Source organism: Cibotium barometz, chromosome 15, assembly GCF_041138505.1.
Source record: "Cibotium barometz isolate CiBa-2024 chromosome 15, ASM4113850v1, whole genome shotgun sequence".
Classification (NCBI taxonomy): Eukaryota; Viridiplantae; Streptophyta; class Polypodiopsida; order Cyatheales; family Cibotiaceae; genus Cibotium; species Cibotium barometz.
In genome coordinates, this window is record NC_141060.1 from 23,439,827 (window position 1) to 23,466,722 (window position 26,896).

Here is a 26,896-nt window from a genome sequence, read left to right on the forward strand (position 1 = left end):
TTCTAGTATTGATTTGGTTTCTATAAGTGAGGTGGTATTGACTGCTTTTGTTCTTGAGTAGATTCAGGAACATAATTATGTTTTACTGCAGTAGTCCCTGCATTCTTTTTTGGTAGCCACAAGGTAGTAGCACCCTCGTAGTAGCCTTGTGCTTGCAGAACCTTCTTTGGGATCCACCGTTGTTGAGTGGTCTTGTTGGAGGTGAAACTGTTGGCTCTGGTGAACCTCCTCTTTAGCTTTGTATTCCTTGGCAGCATTGGGTCTTGCCTTGCGAGCTGCTTTAGGTAACCAGATTTGAATTCTAAGTGCTTCCCCCCTTCCATAGCCTTGTGCATATAAGAGAGATGTTGACACATGCCATCCTTGCGTATTGTCATTGTCATTATTCACCCAAATCATTGGATCTTTTGAGGTTATATTTATCACAGTAGTGATGGTCTCCACCTTTTGAAAAGATGGGAGTGCCGAAGCACTTGATCCTATAAGGTGAGTAGAATTTACCAACAAGGTGTATTGTCGTGAGTTCCAGTCCATACCGTATCTGGTGGTTCTAATCCATGATCTGCCTAGAACAACATCCACCACTGCTTGGCTCTTGTTAGCAACATAAAAAGTCACGTGCATAGATTGATCCTGAATGGACATATTAATACAGCACTTGCCTAGGGCTGGGGTTTCATCACCAGAGAAACTCTGGAAGTTTAATGATGCATTGGTGAGCAAAGGTTGGCCTAATGATGTCCACGCTTCATAAGACAAAACATTGTAGTCGGCTCCCGAATCTATAAGTGCAGACACTGCAAAGATTGCTCTTTGAGTAGGGATCCTTACTTCAATATGAAAGGGATCTACTCAAAGATTGCTCTTTGAGTAGGGATCCTTACTTCAATATGAAAGGGATCTACAAAGTCTTCATCATCACTATTTCTGCTCAAAATCTAGTTATTGCAGTGCAGCAGTGCATTTTGGAAGTGCAGACAGGGTTTGCACATGTATTGTTGATATTGGGTGTATGTACATGTACTCTGGTCACATTTGGTGACACACAGGCTATGCTGAAGTATCGCTGCTCTAGCAATTACAGGAGATACTACTGTATTACAGGTTACATACAGAAGTTGTCTGTTTGCAGGTTATTTGATTGCTGTAGGAAAACATGTCTGACAAAATTAATTAGATTGTTAGTGAGAAGCTGGATAAGAATAACTTCCATGCTTGGAAGTTTAGAATGACCAATCTCCTAATGGGGGTAAAGGATTTTGCGATTATGTAGAAGGAGAAAATGAGGAGCCTCCACCAGAGTTATTTGAGGAGAATGCCACTCCTGCAGATATAAAGGCATTCAAGGATTGGAATTAGGGTGCAAGAAAAGTTATGTACTGGCTTCCAATTAGTGTCACATACACTATGATAGGATACATACAGGATTCAAACACTCCAGCAATTGCATGGCAGAATCTAGTTCAGATGTTCTAGACTAACACAAAGGCAAGGAAGTTGCACTTAAAGCAAGAGTTGCATACTATGGAAAAGAAAAGCATGTCCATCAATGAATATGCCTTGAATATGCCTTAAAGATCAAGGGCATTGTTGAATCCCTTAGGTCTATCAATGTATCAGTGGAGGATGATGATTTGGTGAGTATCTGTCTAAATGGGCTTAGCAAAGAGTACAAGCCATTCAAGACATCCATCAAGACATCCATTGCAGTTAGGGATGGCCATGATAGCTGCCTTGCGGCGCTCTCGTGCTAGTGCTACTCTAGCCTTAGCTTCTTCTTTTGCTTGACTTTGTAACAAAGCTTGAGCTTTTTTACGTGTCTGACTAGCATGTATGCATATCAGCATATCATCTGTTAGAGGTTCTTCATAGCGCTTCAAGCGGCTACCATTGATGAAGTTAGTCATTGGCTCTCCATCTAAGGTTTCCAACCTTACTGCACCACTCGCACTAAGCTCGTTGATCACAAATGGACCAAGTCCTCGCATTTTTAGCTTGCGTTTTTGTTTCTTCAATGTGTAAAGCAACACTAGATCAACTCCTAAAGCGACCTTTCTTCACATGCGTATCATGCCAACGCTTTTGGCGTCATTTTTCAGCATACATGCCAATGACTGCCAATAGCCTGTCTTCATCTAGCCTCTCCAATTCATCGATCCGTGAAGATTCTATCGGAAGGATAACGTCCAATCCAAAAACTAGATTGAAAGGTGTCGTGCCTATAGACGTTTTGTAAGCAATTCGGTAAGCCCATAGAACTGAGTGAAGTTTCTGTTCCCAATCTGTTCTATGTCCCTCAACAATCTTTGTAAGTGCAGTGCAAAGAGTCTTGTTTGTGCTCTCAGCTTGACCATTTGCTTGTGGGGGTGATAAGGCACTGACCTCTTATGGATGACCATAAAGTCTTCCAAAAGAAAGGTAATGACTTCATTGATAAAATGCATGCCTTGGTCACTCACAATCTCAATAGGTAAACCGTAGCGTGTAAACACATGTTCGTATAAAAACTTTGCAGTGATCCTAGCATCGTTTTTTACTGTGGCTTTTGCTTCTACCCACTTCGTAAGATAATCTGTGGCTACAATGATATACTCAACATGTGTATGGCATGCTGGTGGTTTAATTGGTCCCACAAAATCAATTCCCCATTTGGCAAAAGCTCTAACCCCCATAATTGGTCTCAATGGCATGTCCTCATACTTGGTAGGAGGTTTGGCTCTTTGACATTGATCACATCATTTGACATACTCTGTTGCATCATGAAAGAGCGTAGGCCACCATAGTCCTGACCATAGTATAAGTTTAGCAGTTGTTTCTCCACAGAAATGTCCACCCCCAACTCCTGAATGTGCATGAGTCAATACGCTAAGGTAGTCACTCTCACAAACACAAGTCCGTAGGTTTCCATCTTTGCCCCTTTTGTACAGCTGGCCTTCAATAATCTGAAAACTCGCTGCTTCTACCTCTATGGCTCTCTTTCTATGCCTAGGCATCTTATCGTCCGTATGACCCTGCATCAAATACTTCACAATGTACGAACTCTAATTGGGTGTTGTTGAAATATAAAATAGAGTCACATGAGGAATGGGTTTCCTTTGTTGACAAATTTTACAATTCCATACGTACTCTTCTGTATCAGCATGAAGTGTTGGCCACCAATATCCTTCCCACAAAACTCTTTTAGCCGTATCCTTCCCAGAGACATGTTTGCCTCCTAAGCTCACGTGGACATATGAGATAATCTCATCATATTGATCAGGGTCAGGGCATAGACAAAGTATTCCATCTTTTCCAATGCTCTAAGGTCATTATCTTTTCATTGGTGGTGGGACTAATGGAGTTAACAAATCCTGTCGTTAAAACTTGAATGATGGGTTCTGCCCATCTTGGTGCTGTCTCAACCAAGAATAGAGTAGCGTCAGGAATATCATCATCTATACCAATGGGTGCTTCTCCTGAAGTTATTCTGGAAAGATGATCATCCCGCTGATGCATTTTTCCCTTCTTTACCGCTACTTCAAATTCAAATTCAAGTAGAATAACAAACCAGCGTACAATCCTTCCGGTTGCACATGGCTTGTTCACAAGGTAAAGCAAAGCTTGATGATCTACGAAGAATGTAAATTTGTTGGCCAAAAGGTAATGCCGAAACTTCTTCACAGCATAGATCATAGCTAAGCCTTCTCTTTCCGTGGTGGTGTAATTCTTTTCAGCACTATTCAACTGGCGCTAGCATATGAGATTGGAAAGTCCATTTTGTTCTCGCCTGGTTGAGCTAAAATATAGCCAATTGCAAAAGCCGAAGCATCTATATGTACGTGGAATAAATTATCCCAATCCGGCGACCTGAGAATAGGTGCCATCACTAATGCTTTCTTCAGCTTTTCAAAGGCTTCTTCACAATCCTCTGTCCATTCAAATACAACAAGGAGTGCGTACAATGGACGTGCTATTTCAGCATACATATAGATAAATCTATGATAGTAGCCGCAATGACCCATAAAAACTTGTACCCCTTTTGCATTGTAAGGTCTAGGTAGCTCAACAATAATAGCTATCTTTTTCGCATCTGTGGATATACCATTCCTAGGCACAATGTGGCCTAGAATCTTCCCTTGCCTAACCATAAACTTGCATTTATAAGGGTTTTGGCATATGCGATACACTCTGCATTTCTCAAAGATTTTTTTGAGATGCTCTATGTGTTCTTCTCTGTTTATGGAATGCACACACGTCATCCATGAATATTTCAAGAAATAATCGCAGATATTCTTTGAACGCATGGCTCATCAACCTCTGAAAGGTGGCTGGAGCGTTAGTCAAACCAAAAGGCATGACTCTATATGCAAACACTCCCCATTTTGTAGCAAATGCGGTTTTGTGTTGATCCTTGGGATCAATAGATACCTGGTTGTAGCCCGAAAATCCATCAAGAAAACTGTATGCCTTCTTACCAGCTACCCTCTCCAATACATGATCAGTGAGTGGAAGCGGATAGTGGTCTCGGATAGTAGCAGCATTTACTTTCTTTAGATTGACACATACTCGTAGTTTTCCATTCTTCTTAGGTACTACCATAATCGGTGAAACCCATTCTGTATGTTCAATCTCATAAATAAATTCAGCCACTAACAGCTTGTCAATCTCTTCTTTGATCTTTTTGGCAAAATTATCGTTATACGTATAAGGACGCTGCTTGGACGGCTTGGCATCCTCTCGCATGGGAATTGTATGTTGGCAGATCTTTGGATCTACCCTTACGTTTCGGTTTGTCACTAGGAATACTCATCAAGACCTCTCTGCCCTTTAACAACAATCTTATCTTCTCTAACTTTGATTTAGGGACTATGGCATCGTCATTAGAATCCTTCCCATCAGAGGATTCTAAGCATCTATCCTCATTTAACAACAATCTTATCTTCTCTAACTTTGATTTAGGGACTATGGCATCGTCATCAGAATCCTTCCCATCAGAGGATTCGAAGCATCTATCCTCATCTCCTTCGTCAGCTGAGCTATACTCAAGAGGGGATACTTCCTCTACAGATACCATATCTCCTAGCAATAATGATTTGTTACCTAGGGGCTTCTTGAGGTTCCTCTGCATAGATTGGTTTTAGCATTCTTATGGGAATAATGTCATACCCATCTGGATCACAGAATTGTGTTTGCCTTGGCAATGCACAAGTGTCTATGGTAGCTAAAACATGGTTCCATTCTAAGGGATCTATCAAGTTCTCAGGAAAAGGTATAGGGATATACGCCTCATCCGTCACACTTCTGTCTATGGTAACATTTCCAGGTTGCAAGTCTCGACAAGATGCTCCACAGATCCATAGATCAGCTCTTCCTTCAGACATAGTTTCTCCCGATGCTTCTAAAGAAGCAGAATCAAACTCATCCACAGGAGAGTGCATCACATCTTGATAAGCATGGTTTTTCAGATTCACCCTTGTGGTTATATTCTCATGTCTGAGGTACAAGTAATTGTAACCCCAGTTTTGAATCATTTTGAATTGGCGCATGAATGGCCTTCCTAGGATCACTTCGTAATTTGTGTTCTTGCCAAAGTCTACGATAGCAAAGGTATGTCCGTACTCAATGCCACATGACTTGACTATAACGTTCTCAAGCAATCCTATGCGCATGATTTGGCTATGTGCTTCGTACAGTCCTAAATATGAGGGCAGTGTCTTGCATGTGAGCTTGTTGCTCCGAGCTGAGACAACAGTCTGAGCATCATCTGGTAGAGATAAAGCATCTAATTCTTGAACCCTTTGATTCGATAATTCCACTATAGAAAACGGTGGTGACTTGTCAGAAGATGCTAGATCCTCAACTTGTTTTTGCACCGCTTCCCACATCTCCCTTGCTACTGCTTCTTCTATTTCAAGAATTTCATCTCCAAAATCCACGGTAGTCAATGGTTTTGACTCATCTGCATTGGTATGAGGTAAATCATCTCCTTCAGGCATTTCTGGGAAATGTAGAGATACAACTTCACTTCCCTTTTCCATGCTTGGCGTGGCTTCTAGTATCGTCTCTAAGTTAGGCTTCAAAGAAGCAGGTCCTCTTGCGTACATAGGTGGTGGGCTGTCTATTAGATTCTGAGTATCCCTAATCAACTGCTTATGGATAGCCAAGTTGATTGTCTCTTCACGAGGGTTGGGATATTCTTGCAACTTCTTAGGTAGCTCGGTCAAAGCTGTGATCCTACTATTATACGCTTGAAGCGCTGCATCTAAAGGCTCGTACACCTTGTCCACAAGGACTGATCCTCTTGGGCTTTCCTCAGACTCGGATGCTTTTCCCTTTTGCTCATTTTGAGTTTTCTCTCCAATTTGTTTCATTTTCAACATTCCTTCTAGCTCTTTTGGGATAGAGTTTCCTCCATCAGAGCTCTTCTACTCCTTCGACTTCTTACTCCCCTTGCTGCGTGGTTTATGTCGAGTTGATTTCTTTCTCTCTTTTTCATCTTTGGATAGAACCTTAATCTCAGAGGGTTTCTCAACAACCTCTTTGACATTCTTTTGCGCTTGGGCTCTAGTCACTACTCTTAGCGACACTAGTTTGTTCTCCTCCTCAGATGTCGTGGGTGATGGAATCACTTCAACATAGTTGAGGGGCGCTTTAGCTTTTTGTGCTATCAGATCCGCAGGCTTCAACAAGCAATCCTTTGGTAGATGGTCAATGCTACACCCTTGGCAAAACCTCTCTATAGGTGGAAACGTAGATGTTGTGCCTATGTTAGCTAAGAGAGGTCGTTTCTTGTTTGGACATTCTCTCGCCCAATGTGGTCCACCACATTCGTAGCATGGTCCTGTTTGTTGCGTGGGGTATAGTCTCTTTGTAGGATATGGTCCTGGATAACCTTGAGTCTTGGTTGGCTGCTAAGATCCTATAAGCATCAAAGAGCTTGGGTCACCATTAAAGTCATGAACTAGGCTTGGTCCGGTTGGGTTCTCAAAGTAGGGTTCGACAAGAGGATGCTCCATTTCGATGTAGTATGGTTGAGAACTAACCATCTCCATTCCTAATTCAGGATTCTCATATTCCACATATCTAAAGGAAGCTGTGCCAGGTGGAGGAGGTTGAGCTCCTAGCACCGGCCGTGCTTGCTCTTGAGCAACTAAGGTTCTCTCATGGTTCACAACTTGCTGCCTAGGTGCAGAGTCGGCTGCTTGTTCCCTTTGTATCCTTGCAATGTGATTGCAGTCCGAAGTCACATGTGTGTAGTTCCATTTACAACTTGCTGCCTAGGTGCAGAGTTGGCTGCTTGTTCCCTTTGTATCCTTGCAATGTGATTGCAGTCCGAAGTCACATGTGTGTAGTTCCATTTACAAAGCTGGCACCACTTCTTTGTTGGTTGATTGCCAACCAATGGTGAGAAGGTTGGGCACTGCTCGATTTTATGGCTACCTCCACATCCTCCACAGACATAGGGGCCTGTAGGTACAGTATGCATGTATGATGGTTGGGGTCGGTAGGAAGGTCTGTAGTATTGCCCCATCTTCTTCAATACTATCTCGGCAATCTGATCTAGATTAACTAATGGCACACTAGAGTCAGAGCCCTTCCCAAAGCTACGTTTATCATCTGGATGACTATCTTGGTTTCCCATGCCAGTCATGTCAAAGTTGTCATCGTAATCCATGGCATCCATGCAACACTCATTGAAGATGACATGCTTCTTGCGTACAAGTGAGCGTGAAGCGTCTTGTTTCATAAGCCTTCCAGGAAGGTAGAAATTAATCTTCCTTGGCTTGGCTTCTCATCATCAGGGCATCGACGATTGATGTACTGCTTTAGCCTATTTATGCAATCTCGCATAGATTCTTGATCTTTTTACTTAAAAGCGTAAATTTGAGCTACCGCATTGTGCTTAATTCCCATTTTTGAAAACGCAACTATAAAGCTCTTTTCCAGCCCATCAAAAGATCGCTTTGCCTCAGGCTCTAAAGTCTGAAACCATGATAAAGACTTACTCTCTAGTGTCAAGCCAAATCCTTTGATTTGCGTATGCGTATCCGTGACTTGCTCCGCATGTATAGCTTGCTTAAAAGCTGCTATATGGTCATATGGGTCTCCGGATCCGTCATACTTCTTGACAAGCTTTTGCAGTGCAGATGGTCTCACTTTTCTAGAATATTCATCGTCATGTCTCCTATATGAGTCTCGGCCTCTAACTCTAGGCTCTTCAAATATCAGTTCTCTTGGTCTATGGGGTTCTCTTGGAGGTACATATCCACTTGCTCGTGGTCTTTCTTCTCCCCTAGATTCTCTCATAGCCCCGAGTCTCCTTGTAGGATCAATCGTTGGAAAGACTGATCCTTTAGCAGTTGTTCGCATGGAAGGTGCTGGTCACACTTGGGGTTCTAGCCCATGGTGGTGCTAGTGTTTCTCCTCGAAAGGCAAATTCATCTGGATGTGCCGTGTCTAAGGTAGACACCTCAGTGAAAAGGGGCCTTCCTTTCCATGTCATTTCCCTAACCTCTGGCCATTCAAGGGTTCTAAAGTCGTTCCCCCATCTATCATGAACACGCTTAGTGAAACCTTCTAGATGCTCTACAGTTATTGTATGCGTGACTGGAAGCTCTAAGCTCGGGTGCTTAGTGGTTGCATAGTAGGTTTCTACCACATCCCTATACACCTCTTTAATTGGGTCGTCTTGATAGATTTTAACTACTGGAATTTCTTTTACTATGTCCCATGGGTTTTTCTTGGTCTCTTTTTCTTTTCCCATTCTTTCTCTATCCTCCCAATTCCTGTTGGAAAACAATTCTTCAAGTAAAGAAATGGGCGTACCAGGTCTGCACAATGTTCCTGGCACATTTAGGTCCGATGGAAGCTCCTCCTTCTGCTTTGCTTGTGCGCTAGGTTGAAGTACACCCAAAGCATCCACTTGTTCAGGATTTTTGGTGACCTCGTAGCGTACTCCATTTCTACCCATGTACATATCGTCTTGGTAGTTTACCCATGGTGTTGGTTCAAACGCAGAATGAATGTCTGCAATTTTAACAACAAACCGACTCATTGGATCTTTGTAGATCTCACCGCCATGCGCGTTTGTATATAAGAAATGGAGTCTCATGTTGTCAATCAACTCCCCATCTGGGATTTCAAATGGATTAGCAGAATCTGCCATACCAATGGGTGTGGATGGTCTATTCATGCCAAATGACTCGTTTACGTCCATTGAAATATCACTCTCGGTTCTTGAGAGGCTCTCTGTTTGAGACTCTGAAGATGTCTCGAGAATGCTCTCCAAGTTGCCAACAACCGATTGAGTGCCGCTCCCTTGAGTGGTTACCCTAGATGGTGCACTAGTGTTACGTCCCCCTAGTATTGTTCCCGAGCGTAGATGCATACACTATTTTTTGCACGTTGCAGTGTCCAATTTTTGAAAAAAAAATTATATATATATATATATATATATATTTAAACCCTACCTAACCACTAAATACAACTAACATGAATATGTGTGTAAATATATATTTTATTATATATATATATATATATATATATATATAAATAATTACATAAAAATACGAATTATGCTAAAAATACTAATTATGTAGATTACACTAATTATGTAAAAAATTTAAAAAAATTAAAAAAATATAGAATATGCAAAAAATGTGGACTCCAAAGAAAACACATAATTTATAGAATTTTTTTATTTTTGTTTTTAATTATTTTTTATTTTTTATTTTATTTTATTTTTTTATTTTATTTTTTTAAAAATGTAAAAAACATGAAAATTGCCTAGTATGCGGAAAACATTGAAAAAAATTAAAATAAATAAAATACTAACTTGATTTAATGCGCCGGCACCTTATCGCCTCCGTTTTTTGCGTCGGCCACCTTATCGCCTCCTCTGCTCCTCTGCCTTCCAAGCACGCCAATGAGCTCTCCAGAGAGCCGGGGAGGCACGCGTTCAAGTGATAACCACGGCGACTATGGCTAGGACACTGCAGGTCTGTCGGACCCAGAGACATTCACCAAGAACCGGAAGCTAGAGGTGATTCACGCCCGTTGGGCAATGTTAGGCGCCTTGGGCTGCGTAACCCCAGAGCTCCTGGCCAAGAACGGTGTGAAGTTTGGCGAGGCCGTGTGGTTCAAGTCCGGCTCACAGATCTTCTCGGACGACGGCCTGAATTACCTTGGCAACCCAAGCCTTATCCATGTGCAGAGCATCCTCACCATTTGGGCCTGCCAGGTCGTCCTCATGGGCGCCGTGGAGGGCTACCGAGTTGCCAGCGGGCCCCTTGGGGAGGTGACTGATCCTATCTACCCTGGCGGAACCTTCGACCCGTTGGGCCTGGCTGACGATCCCGAGGCCTTCGCCGAGCTGAAGGTAAAGGAGATTAAGGATGGCCGCCTCGCCACCAACTTCGCCCGCTCTACCTTGGCCAATAAACTTGTTGCCTGCTAGTGCTTCCCTGCAATAGCTTAGAGTAATGTTTAGATTGTAATGGCTGCCAAGGGTCCTCAACCAACCGTAGGTCATTTCCCCGTGGATGGAAAGACTGTCGTCTCCCTACGTATGCAATATGGGCAAGTAGACTACGCTCCTAGCTCACCAATGGAATGATAAACACTCCTTTCATTGCTAGTAGGGGATTCAACCCGGTTAGGTGCATGGAAGCTTATCCCTCTCCGGGAGAGGATGCTATGAACACCACTATCTTGACATAGACTTTACACACACAAGCTCAATCTTGCCATAGCTCATTCACTCATTCATGCATCCAATACAAGAAGAAAGCTAAGCTAATGCACACACAAGCTCACTCATAAGCACACAAGCTCAAAGCACACTTCATTCTCAAGCACCTACTTCCCTAGCATGCACACAAACCTTGAAGCTTAATGGAACTTGAAACAAACATGCATTCTCATTCACTACTCAAGCAATGTCTTTCCCATGGATAAGCTACAAGCTATGGAGAAGCTTAAGCTTGAATCCACTAGCACACAAAGCCTAATAGAGAACCCACAAGCATAAACAAAGAAGCATGCACACTAGAGAATAGAGATGAGAAGAGAGAAAAACATCATCTCATTGCATTGAATTAGAAGAGCATTGCTCATACAATAGTGTAGATGGGGAGAGAGAAGAGCTTGCACCTCTATGAACAAGAGGGAGAGCTAGTCTCAAGAGAGCTCAAGCATGAGTTCAGCCCAAAGTGTGTGTGAGCTCTCAAATGAGCCACTATTTATACTAAAACTCCTAAAACTCCCAAAACTTCCCATGTGGGATTATTCTCAAGCCCACTCCCACACTCACAAACAACTTGGAACTCTCTACAAAAGCGGCCACGAGGTCCAATAACATGTCTTTGCCAACAACAAGAAGGGAATATTGCTACTTATTGCTCCAGTGAAATGAAGCATCAGGATTACACCCCTATATGTAGGACTTGTAGTGGGGAGGGGCATTACGAAACAAAGATTGTCCACAAAAAGCCAAGTCTTCCCGTTGATGAAAAGGGTAAACAGGTGGTTAGTGAAAGACCTAGTTAATGAAAAGGGTAAACATGTGGTTAGTGAAAGACAATAGAAAGTGAAATATAAAGTGAGAGCCCTGATCAAACCATTAAATCAAAAATTTTACCTCGCAGAGTGACCTTTGCAAAGGAGCCAATGATTAGCATAGTGCCTCATTCACAATTGAATCAAGAGGAGGTAGGAAGGGATTCATCTCATTTAGCTGAGAAAGTGATAGCTTAGCATAAGAAAGTAAGTGTAGGGGAGAACATAGACCATAACATTGAGCTATTAGATTCTGAATCGCAAGAACAATATTTGGATCACCCTATCTTACCTGTCCCTTTGTAAAACCTGAAAATCCAAGTGGGAGTAGCATCGTTTCTAGAACAACTAGTAAAAGTGGAAATAAGGTCGAATAGAGAGACTGGTAGGTCCATGGAGAATAGAGTGTTTGATTTATGGACGGAATAAGAGGATATTCCCTTGTCCATAAACTTAAGGAAACTATTAGAAATTTCTCCTACTGTAGAAAACAACCATACCAAAAGTTGGTAAGACAAAGAGCACATAGAGTGTAACATACCCATCTTCACTAATAAAGAAATGTTCATGTAATAGATAAATTTATGAGTTTTTATGGTATAAAAATCAATGATTTTATTATTTGAGTCATTTCTACTTAGAATCTTCAAATTTTGAGCCCAAGTTTGGAATCTGTGCTCGATTTTACCCTAATATAGGATTTTATAGCATCCAAAACAGACATCGGATCAAGCTTATACACAAATTTCAGTCATTTTAGTTAAAAAGCGACGACCTTTAAACCTTCATAAATGCACAACCGGGCGTCCGATTGACGAATGGGCTGAACCCCGACGACCAAGAGAACCTCCTGGACAAAAAAAAATCACCCCCGGGGCGGTCCGGCATGCAAATCGAGGCGAGCGCCCCGAATTTGGGGACCCCAATTGTAAGGTTCCCCCTTCTAAAATAGGAGAAACACTTAAGATAGTCCACTAAGTCTTAACTTGGAGAAAATTTCCTATTTATCGACACTTTGACCACGTAGAGATTCAAGGATACGATTCATAAGTAAGACCTAGTCCTATCCCACAGGGGAAGCATGATCTTCTAAAAGTCAAATCACCCATAGGGTAATTTATCATAAATTGGGCAACTACTAGACTTGATTTCTAGAGGCAACGCTTTTTTCCTCATCCATGCAAGGCACAGCCCGCTGACCTAGTCTTCTAGAATAGAGTTGCCCAAGAGCCTAATTATCTATCGTAGGGCTTTCACTTAATCTGTTGGAAAGCTACCCAACTAATTGGGTCCACCCGTCCGTAGGATGGTGCGATCGAGGCATTCCATCCTCCCACTTTCCACCCTACTCATGCGTCAATTTGTTTTCTAATTAATTCTACCACACTGTTTGACATAAATAAACATATTCCTTAATTACGGCCCTTTTCACAAGGTTTGTTAAAACAGCCTTTTTACACAATACATTCATGCCAAAGACAAGATATATATATAAAAAGTTGATACATGAATCAACTCCATACAAGCCAAACTGGCTCTCTTATTCTTTTCCTTTATTCTGCCGATGATCTAGAATTCGGCCTTCCAGCCTCTACATGCTGGGCAAAACCCCACGGGACCATACACCCCATCGTCGGCAGCTGGCGAGGACTCAAGTCGGCCTGTCGCCCTCTCAGGCTCCATCGCTCAATCCTCCTACCCCTTAGAGGGATGTTTGCACACTAGGGTGGGCTTATTTACTGCACTAGCCTGGGCCCTCAGAACTAGGCAGCATCATAACCTCTCGCCTCAATCGGTGAACCTTATTCTCCCAATGGTATGAGGGATACCTTGGGCCATTCTCGGGCTAATGACACCGCCCGGCTACACAAGCACAGAACAGAGTTAGCCTTGAAGCCAAGAAAAACTTGCACTCTTTAAAGATAACACTTTTAATGCAATTTATTGAATACAGCATCACACAATTCATAACTTCATACAATTTTATATTATTATTTTTAAAAGGAAAAGATACACATTTATTAGCACTAATATAGAAAAAAAACTCTTCCTTAAAATATAACCGAGCTAACCTAGCACCATTTCCTTGAGGAGCTTGAAAAGGGAGGGTGGAGCCGCATCAGGGGCATCTTCCCTCGTTGTTGCGTGCTCCTCTCAGGACAATATTCTAACGTTTTCGGGATGGGGCCATCTTGGACGTTGACTTGTAGAGCTCGCTGCCGCGATCGAAACGCTTCAGTCGGATCTCAATTCGGAGATCGTTTGCTCACCGTATAAGCAAAAGACTATAGCGCACGATCTTAAGGCAAAGACCTCTTATTAAAGTCTACGCAAAAATTGGGGGGGGGGGGGAACGGGGAGATGTCCTTAAGACAAAAACGTTTTGCAAAAGGGGAGAAGGGTTGAGGGCTGCTGTAAGTCTATTCACACACGCCGGGGGGAGAGGGGGGGGGAGAAGAGTTAAGGACACTGGCTCCTATAGCAAGAGGGGGATGGAGGAAAATTGGCTTATCTGAAAAGAGGCAAATGAGGGGGTGTGAGAGGGGTGGCTATACTGCAGCAAGTACACTACACAGGGACGGACGGCGGTACGGACGGCGGCACAACAGGGCATACGCTGCACAGAAATGTGTATAGCTTGTGGAGCACCCCGGCAGAGGTTTATATAGCTGAGGGATACAGGTACAGGCACTGTGCAAAGCAAGGATGAAAGGATGGTGTACCATCAAAGGCTATGGATCAATGGCCTGCATGGGTCTAGGGGAAAGGTACGGTGTTAGTTGTCAGGAAAAGGAGTGGTACACATGTACCTTATCTGGTCTGGGGCAACATGGGTGTCCACGTAGGGGTACGTGTGGACCACACAGTGGGCGGCCGTCCTTTGGTTCTTGTGCGGCCATCGTACGGGCGCCCTAGTAAGTGTGTACGGCCTAAATTTTGGGGTAGGATCCCCAAATTTGGGACGCCTACCTCGATTTGGGTGCCGAATCGCCTCGGGGGGCGAATTTTTTTTTTTTCGTCTGAGAGGTTCTCCTGGTCGTCGGGGTTCAGACCGTTCATCAATCGGACGCCCGGTCGTGCATTTATTAAGGTTTAAAAGTCGTCGCTTTTTAACTAAAATGACTGAAATTTGCGTATAAGCTTGATCCGGTGTCCGTTTTGGATACTGTAAAATCCTATACTAGGGTAAAATCGCACGCAGATTCCAAATTTGGGCTCAGAATTTGAAGATTCTAAGTAGAAATGACTCAAATAATAAAATCATTGATTTTTATACCATAAAAACTCATAAATTTATCTATTACATGAACATTTCTTTATTAGTGAAGATGGGTATGCTACATCCTTCCCCCCTTAAAGAAATCGAGATGTCCTCATCTCGGCATGAATTGGGGATAATCCTTTAAGAGTGTAGCTTCATCTTCCCAAGTTGCATCCTCTTCAGGGTAATCTTTCCACTGTACTAGATGTTCTACAAGAGTTCTATTTCGGAGTTGCCTTTCCCTAGAATCTATGATGCTATTGGGCTGTAATTCAATGACTCCTTGAGTAGGGATTACAACTTGTTCATCATCAAGAATATGATCAAGACTGGGTACATATGGTTTTAACAAACTTACATGAAATACATTGTGGACTTTGATATGGGAGCTGGAGTTTATAGGCACTTACATGAAATACATTGTGGACTTTGATATGGGCTAGGAGCTGGAGTTTATAGGAACTTTTACCTAGACACTTGATAACTTAACAAACTTACATGAAATACATTGTGGACTTTGATATGGGTTGGGAGCTGGAGTTTATAGGCACTTTTACCTAGACACTTGATAACTGTATAGGGACCACAATACCTAGGGCTGAGTTTCTTATATTTCCCAAGTGATAGAGAACTTTGTTTGGGTCGCACTCGTAGAAGAACTCTGTCAACTTCCTTGAAGATCCTTTCATACCTCTTAGTGTCAGCATAATGCGTCTGTCATTCTTGGGCAGCTTTAATATCCTTTTGGATTACCTTGGTTTGTTCCTCCATCTCTTCGAGCATTTTCCTAGATGCCTCAACTCTCATGGTTGGATCAGAGAAATTTAGAGGAGACAAGCATTCTTGCCCATAGAGTGCTTTGAATGGTGACATTCCTATGCTCTGATGATAAGATTCATTGTAGGCAAGTTCTACCAGAGGAAGGTATTGAATCCACCTTCTTGGTTCCCGTCCACAATATGCTCTGAGAATGTCTTCAATTACTTGATTGACTCTCTCAGTCTGGCCATCGGTCTCTGGATGATAAGCTGTGAGCTAAAGCAAAGTTGAGTTACCAGGGCTTGAAATAAGGACTGCCAGAACTTTGAAGTGAAGTTAGAATTCTGATCACTTACTATCCTTTTTGGGAGACCATGAAGTTTGAGGACTTCCTTGATGAATATTCGAGCAACATCAAAAGCTTTGAAGGTTTTCTTCGCTGGTATAAGGTGAGCTACTTTGGTAAGTAAGTCCACTACTACCAGGATGGAGTCATATCCTCCTTGAACAGTGGGGAGACTTGTGACAAAATCCATACTAATGCACTCCCACTTCATTTGGGGAATATCTAAGGGTTGAAGTTTTCCAGGCATCTTGACCCTTTCAGCTTTGATCCTTTGGCATGAGAGACATTGCTTCAAGTACCGAAGGACATCATTTTTCAAGCCTGCCCAATGAAAGCTCCTTCTTATGGCATTTAATATTTTTGCATAGCTTGGGTGTCCTGCCAGCAGCAGGACTATCATGGGCTTCATGGAGGATTAGTTTCTTTAAAGCAGGATCCTTAGGGATACATAGCCTGTGATTGAAGTAGAGGCTTCCTTCATGAGTGGAGTATCCCTTGATTAGATTCTTCTCTTTCTCTGAATTTCCCCCTTCTTCTACTAACTTCATCATCCTCTGATAATCTGGATCATGAGATGAGACTTCTTCCACCTTGACCAGTATTATGGGATTATTTGGCATTGAAATTGCACTCAAGAAAGATTTGCGGCTAAGTGCATCTGCTACCACATTATCTTTCCCAGGGCGGAATTTGATGTCGAAGTCATATTCTTGTAGAATTTCAATCCATCTCCTTTGCCGCATGTTGAGGTTAGGCTGGGTGAAGATCCACTTTAGGCTTTTGTGGTCAGTTACAAGCTGGAATTTGCCCCCCAAGAGATAATGTCTCCATGATTTGAGGCAATGAACAACTGCTAAGAGCTCCAAATCATGGGTGGCATAATTTGCTTCATATTGCTTCAGCTTACGAGAAGTATAAGCGACTGGTCTTCCTTCTTGGCCTAAGACACTACCAAGTGCTAGACTACTAGCATCAGTAATCACTTCAAATTCCTTGGCGAAATCAAGAAGTTTCAGGACTGGGATAGAAGTAATAATGACCTTGAGCTGATCAAAACTGTTTTGATGGATTGGCAGCCACACTATTTTGCAATCCTTCTTAAGAAGATCCGTCAAAGGTGCAGCTACCAAGGCATAATCTTTGATAAAAATCATATACCATCTCGTGATTCCCAAAAACCCACAAACTTCACGAACTGATTTAGGGGGTGACCACTCCAGAATATCCTTGACCTTGGCGAGGTCTACTGAAACGTCATCTTTGGAGACGATGAATCCAAGATACTCAATTTGATGAGTAAAGAAGGTACATTTGCTCTTCTTGGCATAGAGTTTGTGTTTGCGCAATAATTGCAGAATCTACGCACATGCTCCTCATGCTCTTCCATTGATTTGGAGTAGATTAAGATGTCATCAAAGAAAACAAGCATAAATTCATCCAAGTAAGGACGGAATATATCTTGCATTAGGTGGTTAAAGGTTGCAGGAGCATTGGTTAACCCGAATGACATTACAATAAACTCATAGTGGCCATAACGAGTATTGAAGGCTGTCTTGGGTATATCTGCTTCCTTGACTTTGATCTGATAGTAACCAGACCTCAAATCTATTTTTGAGAAGACTTTGATCTGATAGTAACCAGACCTCAAATCTATTTTTGAGAAGACTTTGGCCCCATGAAGCCTGTCAAGAAGTTTGTCGATGTGAGGGATTCTTGACAGTGACTTGATTTAGTCCTCGATAATCTATGCAGAGGCATAGAGTTTCAAAAGAAGAGAAGATGGCAACCGAAGAGGAATTAAGGGTAGCAAGAGGAATGATCTCGCGGTATAAGCGTCCAAAGAGTAAAACAGCAAATTAGAAGTGCTTTTGCTGGCATTTTTCCCATTGTATAGAGGACTGCCTGTAGCCCCTTCACTGCCATGACACCATGCCCTTACTATGTAGCTTAATGTACTCTGACATCGTGCCTATATTGTGTGGCTAACTTCCAACACTCCTTGACATATATACAAACAAAAATGGTTTTGACCTTGGAATGATTTTGTGTCGATCTGGTGTCATTTTCTTTAGTTTATACTGTGGTTGCATTTTGTGGACTCTTAAGAAAGTGATGGTTTGAAAGTGCTTGTCTAGGTACTGAAGTGCTTTTCAAGTGGTTTAAAAGTGCTGCTCTAGACACTAAAAGTGTTTGTCAAGTGGTTTGAAAGTGTTTGTCTACGTATTGAAGTGCTTGTCAAGTGGTTTGAAAGTGCTTGTCTAGATACTAAAAGTGCTTGTCCAGGTACTGAAGTGCTTGACAAGAATTTCTCAAGTGGTTTGAAAGTACTAAACATGTGCTTGTCTAGGTACTAGAAAGTGTTGGCTAACTGCTGGTCATGTAATCTGAAAGTGTTTGTCAAGGTACTTAAAGCGCTTGTCAAGTGGTCTGGAATGCTTGTCTAGGTACTAAAAGTACCTGACAGGTGCTTACCATGTGGCCTCCAAAAGTGCTTGTGTAGGTACTTCAATTGTTTGGGAAGTGCTGGTCAAGTGGTCTGAAAGTGCTTGTCAAGTGCTTGTGTAGGTACTTCAATTGTTTGGGAAGTGCTGGTCAAGTGGTCTGAAAGTACTTGTCTAGTTACTTAAAGTGCTTGTCTAGGTACTTAAAGTGCTTTTCAAGTAATCTGAAAGTGCTTGTGTAGATCCTAGAGGTGCTTGTGTAGGTACTAGAAGTGCTTGTCAAGTGGTCTTAAAGTGCTTGTCTACTACTGAAAGTGTTGTCTTGAGGACACATTGTGCTAGCTTGAAAGTTAGAACTTACAAGTTCTCCTCTGGGGGCATGCTATTATAGATTTTTTCAAATACATCATTTGACAATTCATATACATTAGGCTCACCTTCTACCAAGCACATCGGAAACCTGATGCATTGCAGCAGGTGGGAGTAGATAAAAGCAGGGGGCTTGTCATCCAAAAGAACGTAGGTGTCATCTTGGCCATTTACCTTGTTGTAGAAGAGTCCCTCAATGACAAATGAGTTCTTTTGAATACGGTTATGCCATTCATCCCTTTCAGATTTGATGGTCAAGCGCTTGGTTTTAGTGCACTTCAAGATGTAGAAGTCTGCCCCTAGCTCTTCTGCATTCACTGTGAAGTTCTGGCCAACCATTAAGGCATCACTTAGGTCGTCATGGTGGCTAGCATACATGGGGGCTCCTGGTAACTCATCATCGCTGGATGCTTCTCCATCATTTTGAACATTGACAGTCGGTTGTATTTGCAAGTACTGCCACCTCTCAATGTGGTCCTTATTTACACATCTCCTCCATTGGCCTTTCATGCACGCATGGCAAAAGTAGGACAATGGTCTGCACCGTAGCCCGTGCATATCTAATTGACTGTAGCCGTTGACATAGTGGAAGGATCGAGACCCTTTGATCTGCATGCAATCCCACTCTCTATCTCTGTCTACATCACCGAGCTTGACCTCCCAGAATCTACGATCGACTTTCTTCCCTGTCTCAATGGACATTCTTTCTTGAGGGTTGCGTTGAGGAATGCCACCACACTTGAAGTGTTATGTAACACCCATCTGTCAGATTTTAGCTGCTCCTGTGTGAGAGCCCTTTTGAGCACCGCACCAGCCCCATCGTGCTCGCCCTTCCCATGGCCGGATGCGAAGAAACTGTGCATCATCTCAATACCTGTCATATTGAAGTATCAGGCTACAAAATAGAAAGGGCGCCTTGCTTTGAATTGTGAAGCAGCGCCATCAGACCACACCCAGTGTCGCTTGACACTACATCCTTGAGTTTTAACCACTCATTGTGCAAAATAAAGCAGTGCTGCACAAACAACGTGTCGTGGATTTTGTCATTAGAGATGTAAAAGTGGGTTGTCTTCTGAATGGTACCACGCACATCATGCAGCTAGTACGAAATGTGGACCAAGATTGTCACCTGAGTTGAATACCAATGCATCGACTGAATTTCATTCTGCACCTTGAAGGAGTAATTCTCTGCAAAATCCACTACCGACACCGCTACATCATCTGGAAATTTATCCAAACACTCTTTGAATTGTTCAGCTTGCCATCTGTACTTATAATTGTGTTTGATGAAGTTTCTCAATTTGCTTTGAAGCAAGGAAGTGAAAGTCCTTGGGCTGACTTGGCAAACAACAAGACCTTTTCGAGTTTTTGCTTGACCGTTCTCATCCACTTCCTGTGTAGGAACATCGTCAAAAAGCTTGATAGTCATCATAGAGATGTCATCGCTTTTTTCATGCGGACACAAGGAGATCTATTTAATGCTACAATGTTGGCATGTACCCAAAAGACATTGTCTACGGTGATAAGCATAGTCAATGGGTTTTGGGCACAATATAGACTCCCACAGGTCTGTTAAGCTTGGAAGTGTGGCATTGGAGTCCGCGCACTGCACTGTTCCATCATGAGAACTGCAAACAAGGCACCTGCAACACTGCATGGCCGGCCATGTAGCCCATATCTTCCCTGGTGCATCTGATTAAGAGCTTCCTTGAAGTAGACAAGGAAGCTGCACATGGTATTCACAGCAACAAGTGTTGCAGTCCTTCAACTTGCGTATGAAGTATGGCTTTAGACCCTCAAAACATCTGAGGGAGATCCTTATGTTAGGATGAGCCACTTGGAACCACATATAGAAGTCCCTCTGTGACAAAGAAGACAAATTTAGACACACTATCAAGCATTATAAATCATTCTGAAGCAACCTATAGCATTGGTAAGAATTATGACGCACTTTCAATCAGTGTAAAGCTATGACCCTAATTGGGTAAAGCTCTTAGACGCACTTAGTAGCACTTTCTGCACTTGGCAACACTTGTAAATGGTTGTAAAGCACTATAAAGCACTCTCAGGCACCTACAAGCACTTAGAAGCCTGAGGATCCATTTAGATGAACTTGGAATAACATGGAATTTCTTGGAAGCACTTGGAAACACTTAGAAGCACTTGGAAACACTAGCAAACACTTAGAAGCAAGTAAAGCATGTGGAAGCACTTGGAAGCACTTAGAAGCACATGGAAGCACTTAGAGGCACATGGAATCACTAGCAAACACTTGGAACCACTAGCAAGCACTTAGAAGCACTTGGAAGCACTTAGAAGCACATGGAAGCACTAGCAAGCACTAGAAGCACTTGCAAGCACTTAGAAGCACTAGCAAGCACTTAGCAAGCATTTATAAGCCCTAGCAAGCACTTGGAAGCAGTTAGAAGCTCCTGTTATCACTTCTGAAGCTCTGTTAAGCCATTACGAGCATAAACAATTGGAAGCATTTGGAAGAACTCTCAGGCACTTGGCAGCTTTTTGAAGCACTATTAAGCACTCAGAAGCAACACAAGGCACTTAGAAGCACACAAAAACATTTAGATGCAAATGGAAGCACTTACAAAGCACTTGGAAGCACTTATAAGCACTTGGAAGCACTTACAAGCACTTGGAAGCAGTTAGAAGCTCCTGTTATCACTTCTTAAGCTTTGTTAAGCCATTACGAGCTTAAGCACTTGGAAGCATTTGGAAGAACTCTCAGGCACCTGTCAGCTTTTTGAAGCACTATTAAGCACTCAAAAGCAAGAAAAGGCACTTAGAAGCACACAGAAACATTTAGATGCACTTGGAAGCACTTACAAGTACTTGGAAGCAGTTAGAAGCACTTGGAAGCAGTTAGAAGCACTTACAAGCACTTGGAAGCACTTAGAAGCTCCTGTTATCACTTTTGAAGCTCTGTTAAGCCATTACGAGCATAAGCACTTGGAAGCATTTGGAAGAACTCTCAGGCACCTGGCAGCTTTTTGAAGCACTATTAAGCACTCACAGAAGCAACAAAAGGCACTTAGAAGCACATAGAAACATTTAGATGCACTTGGAATGACATAAAATTACTTGGAACCACTATGAAGCACTTAGAAGCACTATAAAGCATGGTTAAGCAATATAGTGCACTGTCGGGCACTCAAAAGTGGTCTGAAAATGCTCAGAAGCACTAAGATGCACTCATGACTTGGAATTTCTTGGAATCACCATGAAGCACTCAGAAGCATCTAAAATCAATTGTAAAGCTTCGTAAAGCACTATAATGCATGGTTAAGCATTGTAATGCACTGTGAGGCACTTGCAAACATTTGGAAGCATGGTAAAGCACTCTAATGCCCTATCATACAAAATTTTAGTACTGTCAAGCACTCTAAACCACTGACATTTAGAAATCAGTATCGTATAGAAGAGCATATCCGGATACACTATCAATCATATGCGAGCAATTGTGTAGCTCTTACAGCACACTCTCAACACAATGATATACCTGAGGCAAATCGAGTAGATGCACTGGATGCAGTACATGCGCACTCTTTCCTATCCTCTTTCGAACAACATCTTTCTTGTTTGGGGAGATGTGAGTTTCCACCGACCAAAACTGAAACACGATTTCGCTGATTTCACTGGTGATGGTGCTTGCCCTATGCAATTGACGATGACAAGAATCCAAGGGAAGTGACCCTTCCTCCGCTTCATGTTGCAGCCGAAAATTGCAATGACATTCCTTCGATGAACTCCTCAAGGGCATTGTGGAATCCCTTGCATCTATTGTTGGTGTTTATATTGATGATGATGATAAGGTGGAAGTATGTCTACGTGGTCTTGGGCCACCCCAATACAAGGCATTCAAGACTTCTATTCAAACTTAGAGCCTTGGCAACTTCTCTACCACTCATTTGATTGTCAACACCAGATGCACCATTGAGGCATGCCATGATAGTAGCCCGCTTTAAAAACAACTCATTATTTGAATGGGGTGTCTTCACCTTAGATAATGTATGACAAATGTTAGAGAAAATGAGTCTCTCAACTGTCTCTAACGTGTGCTGCAACACTGAGAACGTTGGTGGATGATGGAGGAGCTGTTGTAAAATCTTTGTTTGAAGGCCCTCGGAAAGCCCGTTTGTTTGTTTGCGCCAGCACTGAGAAATTGCTCTGCAGATTTTCTTTGCCTCTCGCTCATCAATGTCACCATCCTCATGCATACATGCCATCCTCTTCTCAATGCTTCTTTCTTCCCTCTTCTTTGCAACCCAGTAGTTTTGAAGACCTGGCAGAAGTTCTCTTGGGATGTGTTGTGTGATAAACAATGGGGGAAGATATACGGAGCCTGTATTGCCATTCTGTACACTATGAGACTCCATGTGGAGCCAGTTATGAGGGAGCTAGGAGGTTGAGGTTATTACAAAGAAGACCATTAAAGCAGTTATGAGGGAGCTAGGAGGCTGAGGTTATTGCAAAGAAGACCATTAAAGCACAATTGTAGCCTTCATAGAGAGAGAGAGAGAGAGAGAGAGGGAGAGAGGGAGATAGTAGAGATGAATACAGCTTGCGCTCAGGCGGGAAGAGAGGCCCTTTTGTGTAGGCTGGGGAAGTAGAGGCTATGGTAGAGAGAGAGAGAGAGGTGGAGAGTAAGAGAGTGAGAGAGAGAGAGAGTCACGGCAGGCCAATGGATTGCAAGACGAGTGCAGACTGAGTGGAGGAGAGAGAATATTCAGAAGCATTCGCCATTCCCTTGATGAATGTTCAGACAGAGAGAGAGAGAGAGGTGGAGAGTAAGAGAGTGAGAGAGAGAGAGAGAGTCACGGCAGGCCAATGGATTGCAAGACGACACTGAGTGGAGAGAGAATATTTAGAAGCGTTCGCCATTCCCTTAATGAATGTTCAGTTGCATTTTCAAGGCCGTCGCTATTTCAAATTTAATCCTCTTTCTCCTCCCAAAGGGGTGGCTAAAAGGAGTGTCCAAGACACTCCTTTTTGGTACCACCTATACATGCTTTCACCCCAATTTGAATGCAATCAGTGTGATTTTCTACATCAACAGTGAAGTTCGTTGAGTACTTTGGAGTATCTGGAACACTTATTAGAGTGTGGTTGAGCTGAGGAAGGCTCATTTACAGAATTAGACGTGTGCAGAAGGTGCATTTGCATATTGAGCAAATATGTCAACAACCCAGTACTACAGTAAGGTGGAAGTCTGTCTACGTGGTCTCGGGCCACAATACAAGGCGTTCAAGACGTCTATTCAGACTCGGGAAAACATTCCCAACTTTACAGATTTGGTGTCTATGCTGATTATCGAAGAGAAGAGCTTGGGTGAAGACCAACAATCTTCACAAAGCAAAAACAGTTCAGAGCAACAGGCCTTCTACACAAGTTCAGGAAGAGGATGAGGTAGAGGAGGCCGTGGACGCGGTCAAGGAGGTGGCCGAACAGGTAATCAGAATTATGGCCAGCAACAGCAGCAGCAACAACAGTCCCAGAATCAACAACAACAACAACAACACGCAGGTGGAAGAGGCAAATTCAAAGGCAGGGGGAGTCAAAGAGGCCGTGGAAATTGGCAAAGGCAATATAATGATGCACGTGAATGCTACTATTGTGGTAAGCCAGGACATGTGCAGTCAGAATGTTATAAGAAGCAGGCTGACATGCAAAATGGAAAAGTGCAGCAAAACAACTATGCATCCTCAAGCAGAAATAATGAGGATAATGAAAGGTTGTTTGTGATGCAGCATGTCGTGAATGCCATGTCTGAAAATGTTGATGCAGCACAAAAAGATAATGTATGGTATGTGGATTCAGGCGCTTCGAACCACATGGCGAGTCATGGGGAGTGGTTCAAGGAGATGAAGAACCCGGAAAGACCAGGTTTTGTGGAAACAGGGGATGACACTGCTCATCCAATTGCCCACGTTGGAGATGTGCCATTATCTATGCAGGATGGCAAAGTGAAGTACCTTGCAGATGTACTTCATGTACCGAACATAACAAAGAATCTGGTTTCAGTTGGCCAGATGATTGAGCAGGGTTTGCAGGTTCGGTTTAACCCTGATGGGTGTTATGTTGAAGATTTCAAAGACAAGTGCAGGTTGGTTGCAAAAGGCAACAGAGTGGGCAGAATGTTTACGTTGGATGTAGACATGCCTGAAATGAGTGCTGCGATGTTTGCAAATGGTTCAGGAGTTGTTGCAGACACAGACATATGGCATAAAAGAATTGGACATGTAAATGTGCAGAGATTGAAGTCTATGCAGACAAAAGGAATTGTGACAGGGCTGCCAAAATTTAAAGTGGAAGGTATGCAGAAAATATGTGAAGCATGCCAATTTGGGAAGCAAACAAAGCATGTGTTTCCACGTAACAGATATGTGAGCAGAAATGCACTAGATGTTGTGCATTCAGATGTATGGGGTCCTACGAAGACTGTTTCTATGGGAGGCTGCAGGTACTATGTCACTTTCATTGATGACCACACAAGGAAAGTGTGGGTATATTTCATGAAAGAGAAGAGTGAGGTGTTCACTCACTTTCAGAATTTCAGAGTTTTGGTTGAAAAGCAAACAGGAAAATATGTGAAGTGCCTAAGGTCAGATGGAGGGGGAGAGTACTTCTCCAATGAGTTCTCTGAATATTTGAAGAAGAATGGTATTCGGAGACAGTATACATGCAGATACACTCCGCAGCAAAATGGAGTTGCTGAGCGGAAAAACAGGCACATTGCTGAGATTGCGCGAGCATTGATGGAAGAGAAGAATATGCCGCATTGCTATTGGGCTGAGGCTGTTTCTACAGCAGTATACATCATGAACAGGACTCCAACTGCAGCCATACATGATGTAACTCCCCAGAGGAGAAGTTTACTGGCAGAAAACCAGATTTGTCTCATCTGAAAGTTTTTGGATGCATTGCATATGTGCATGTGCCAGATGAGCTGAGAACTAAGCTGGATCCGAAAGCTGAAAAATGTGTGTTTATTGGATACTCCCTTGAGCAAAAGGGATACAGGTGTTATAACCCTACTACACGTGAGTGGAGGGTAAGCAGGGATGTTGTCTTTGATGAGATGAGCAGCTGGTATGCTGCTGGAAAAGAAGCTGTTGGGGCTGATGTGAGTGGAAGTGTGGTTGCACAGAATGCAGGTCAGCAATCACAGTCTTTGAGTGGACCAGGAGAGTCCTCATCTAGTGGGTCTGTTGATAGACCATGGAGTGGCAGGCTGCGTCATAATACCAGCCCTGCAAATGTGATTAGTACATCACGTAAAGGAAAAGAGAAAGTGGTTGAGCCCCTTGGTATGCCTGACATTTCTGCAGGGCATTCTCATGTTGATGGAGAGTCTAGTGGCTCAGATATGAGCCTTGATGAGGAGCTTGGGATCCCAGCTATGAGAACACCTGGTGTAAAGAAGGCTATGGAGGCCATGAATGAAAAGCTGCGAAGATCAGGGAGAGTGAAGAACCCTGTGCAGAGATTTACATATGATGGTTATGTGGCACATCACTATGCATATATGGCAAAGGTTGTGCAGGTTGTAGAGCCCACATGCATTGATGAGGCTGTTGGAAATGTGTGTTGGGAGAAAGCTATGGATGAGGAGATGGATGCACTATATGGAAATGAAACTTGGGATTTAGTGCAATTGCCTGAAGGCAAGAAAGCCATTGGATGCAAGTGGGTGTACAAAGTTAAACATAACAGTGATGGAAGCATAAACAGGTACAAGGCTAGATTGGTAGCCAAAGGATATGCGCAGACATATGGGATTGATTATGAGGAAACTTTCAGCCCAGTTGCCAAGATGGCAACGGTGAGAGTTGTGATAGCAGTGGCTGCGTCAAAGCAATGGTCTTTACATCAGATGGATGTAAAGAATGCATTCTTGCATGGGGATTTGCAAGAAGAGGTGTATATGTTGCAGCCACCTGGTTATGAGGATGTGGGTCACCCCGAGCATGTTTGCAGGTTGAAGAAAGCCTTGTATGGCTTAAAGCAAGCACCAAGAGCATGGTCTGACAAGATTTCTGAATATCTTGTCACTATTGGCTTTCATGTAGCCAATGCAGATTTCTCATTGTACGTGAGACATGGTGATAGAGGGGTTGTGCTTGTTGTCATCTATGTAGATGACTTGATCATTACGGGGGACCATGATGC

General features: G+C 42.8%; 2 protein-coding genes across 2 annotated transcripts; one reads left to right on the plus strand and one right to left on the minus strand.

The window, feature by feature from the left end:
- The first annotated feature begins 9,958 nt into the window (after positions 1 to 9,958).
- Positions 9,959 to 10,435, plus strand: LOC147631084 (chlorophyll a-b binding protein of LHCII type 1-like). Its single transcript, XM_086809137.1, has one exon. It carries the CDS (start codon positions 10,043 to 10,045, stop codon positions 10,433 to 10,435), a length of 393 nt encoding a protein of 130 aa, XP_086665263.1. The 5' UTR covers positions 9,959 to 10,042.
- An 8,265-nt stretch (positions 10,436 to 18,700) lies between these two features.
- LOC147631085 (uncharacterized) lies at positions 18,701 to 19,222 on the minus strand. Its single transcript, XM_086809138.1, has one exon. The coding sequence runs from the start codon at positions 19,220 to 19,222 to the stop codon at positions 18,701 to 18,703; it is 522 nt and encodes a 173-aa protein (XP_086665264.1).
- Positions 19,223 to 26,896: the final 7,674 nt, after the last annotated feature.

Excerpts from the sequence above, each read along its gene's own strand:
- LOC147631084 (XM_086809137.1), top strand. The coding sequence starts at position 10,043 with ATGTTAGGCGCCTTGGGCTGCGTAACCCCAGAGCTCCTGGCCAAGAAC.
- LOC147631085 (XM_086809138.1), bottom strand. The coding sequence starts at position 19,222 with ATGAAAGGCCAATGGAGGAGATGTGTAAATAAGGACCACATTGAGAGG.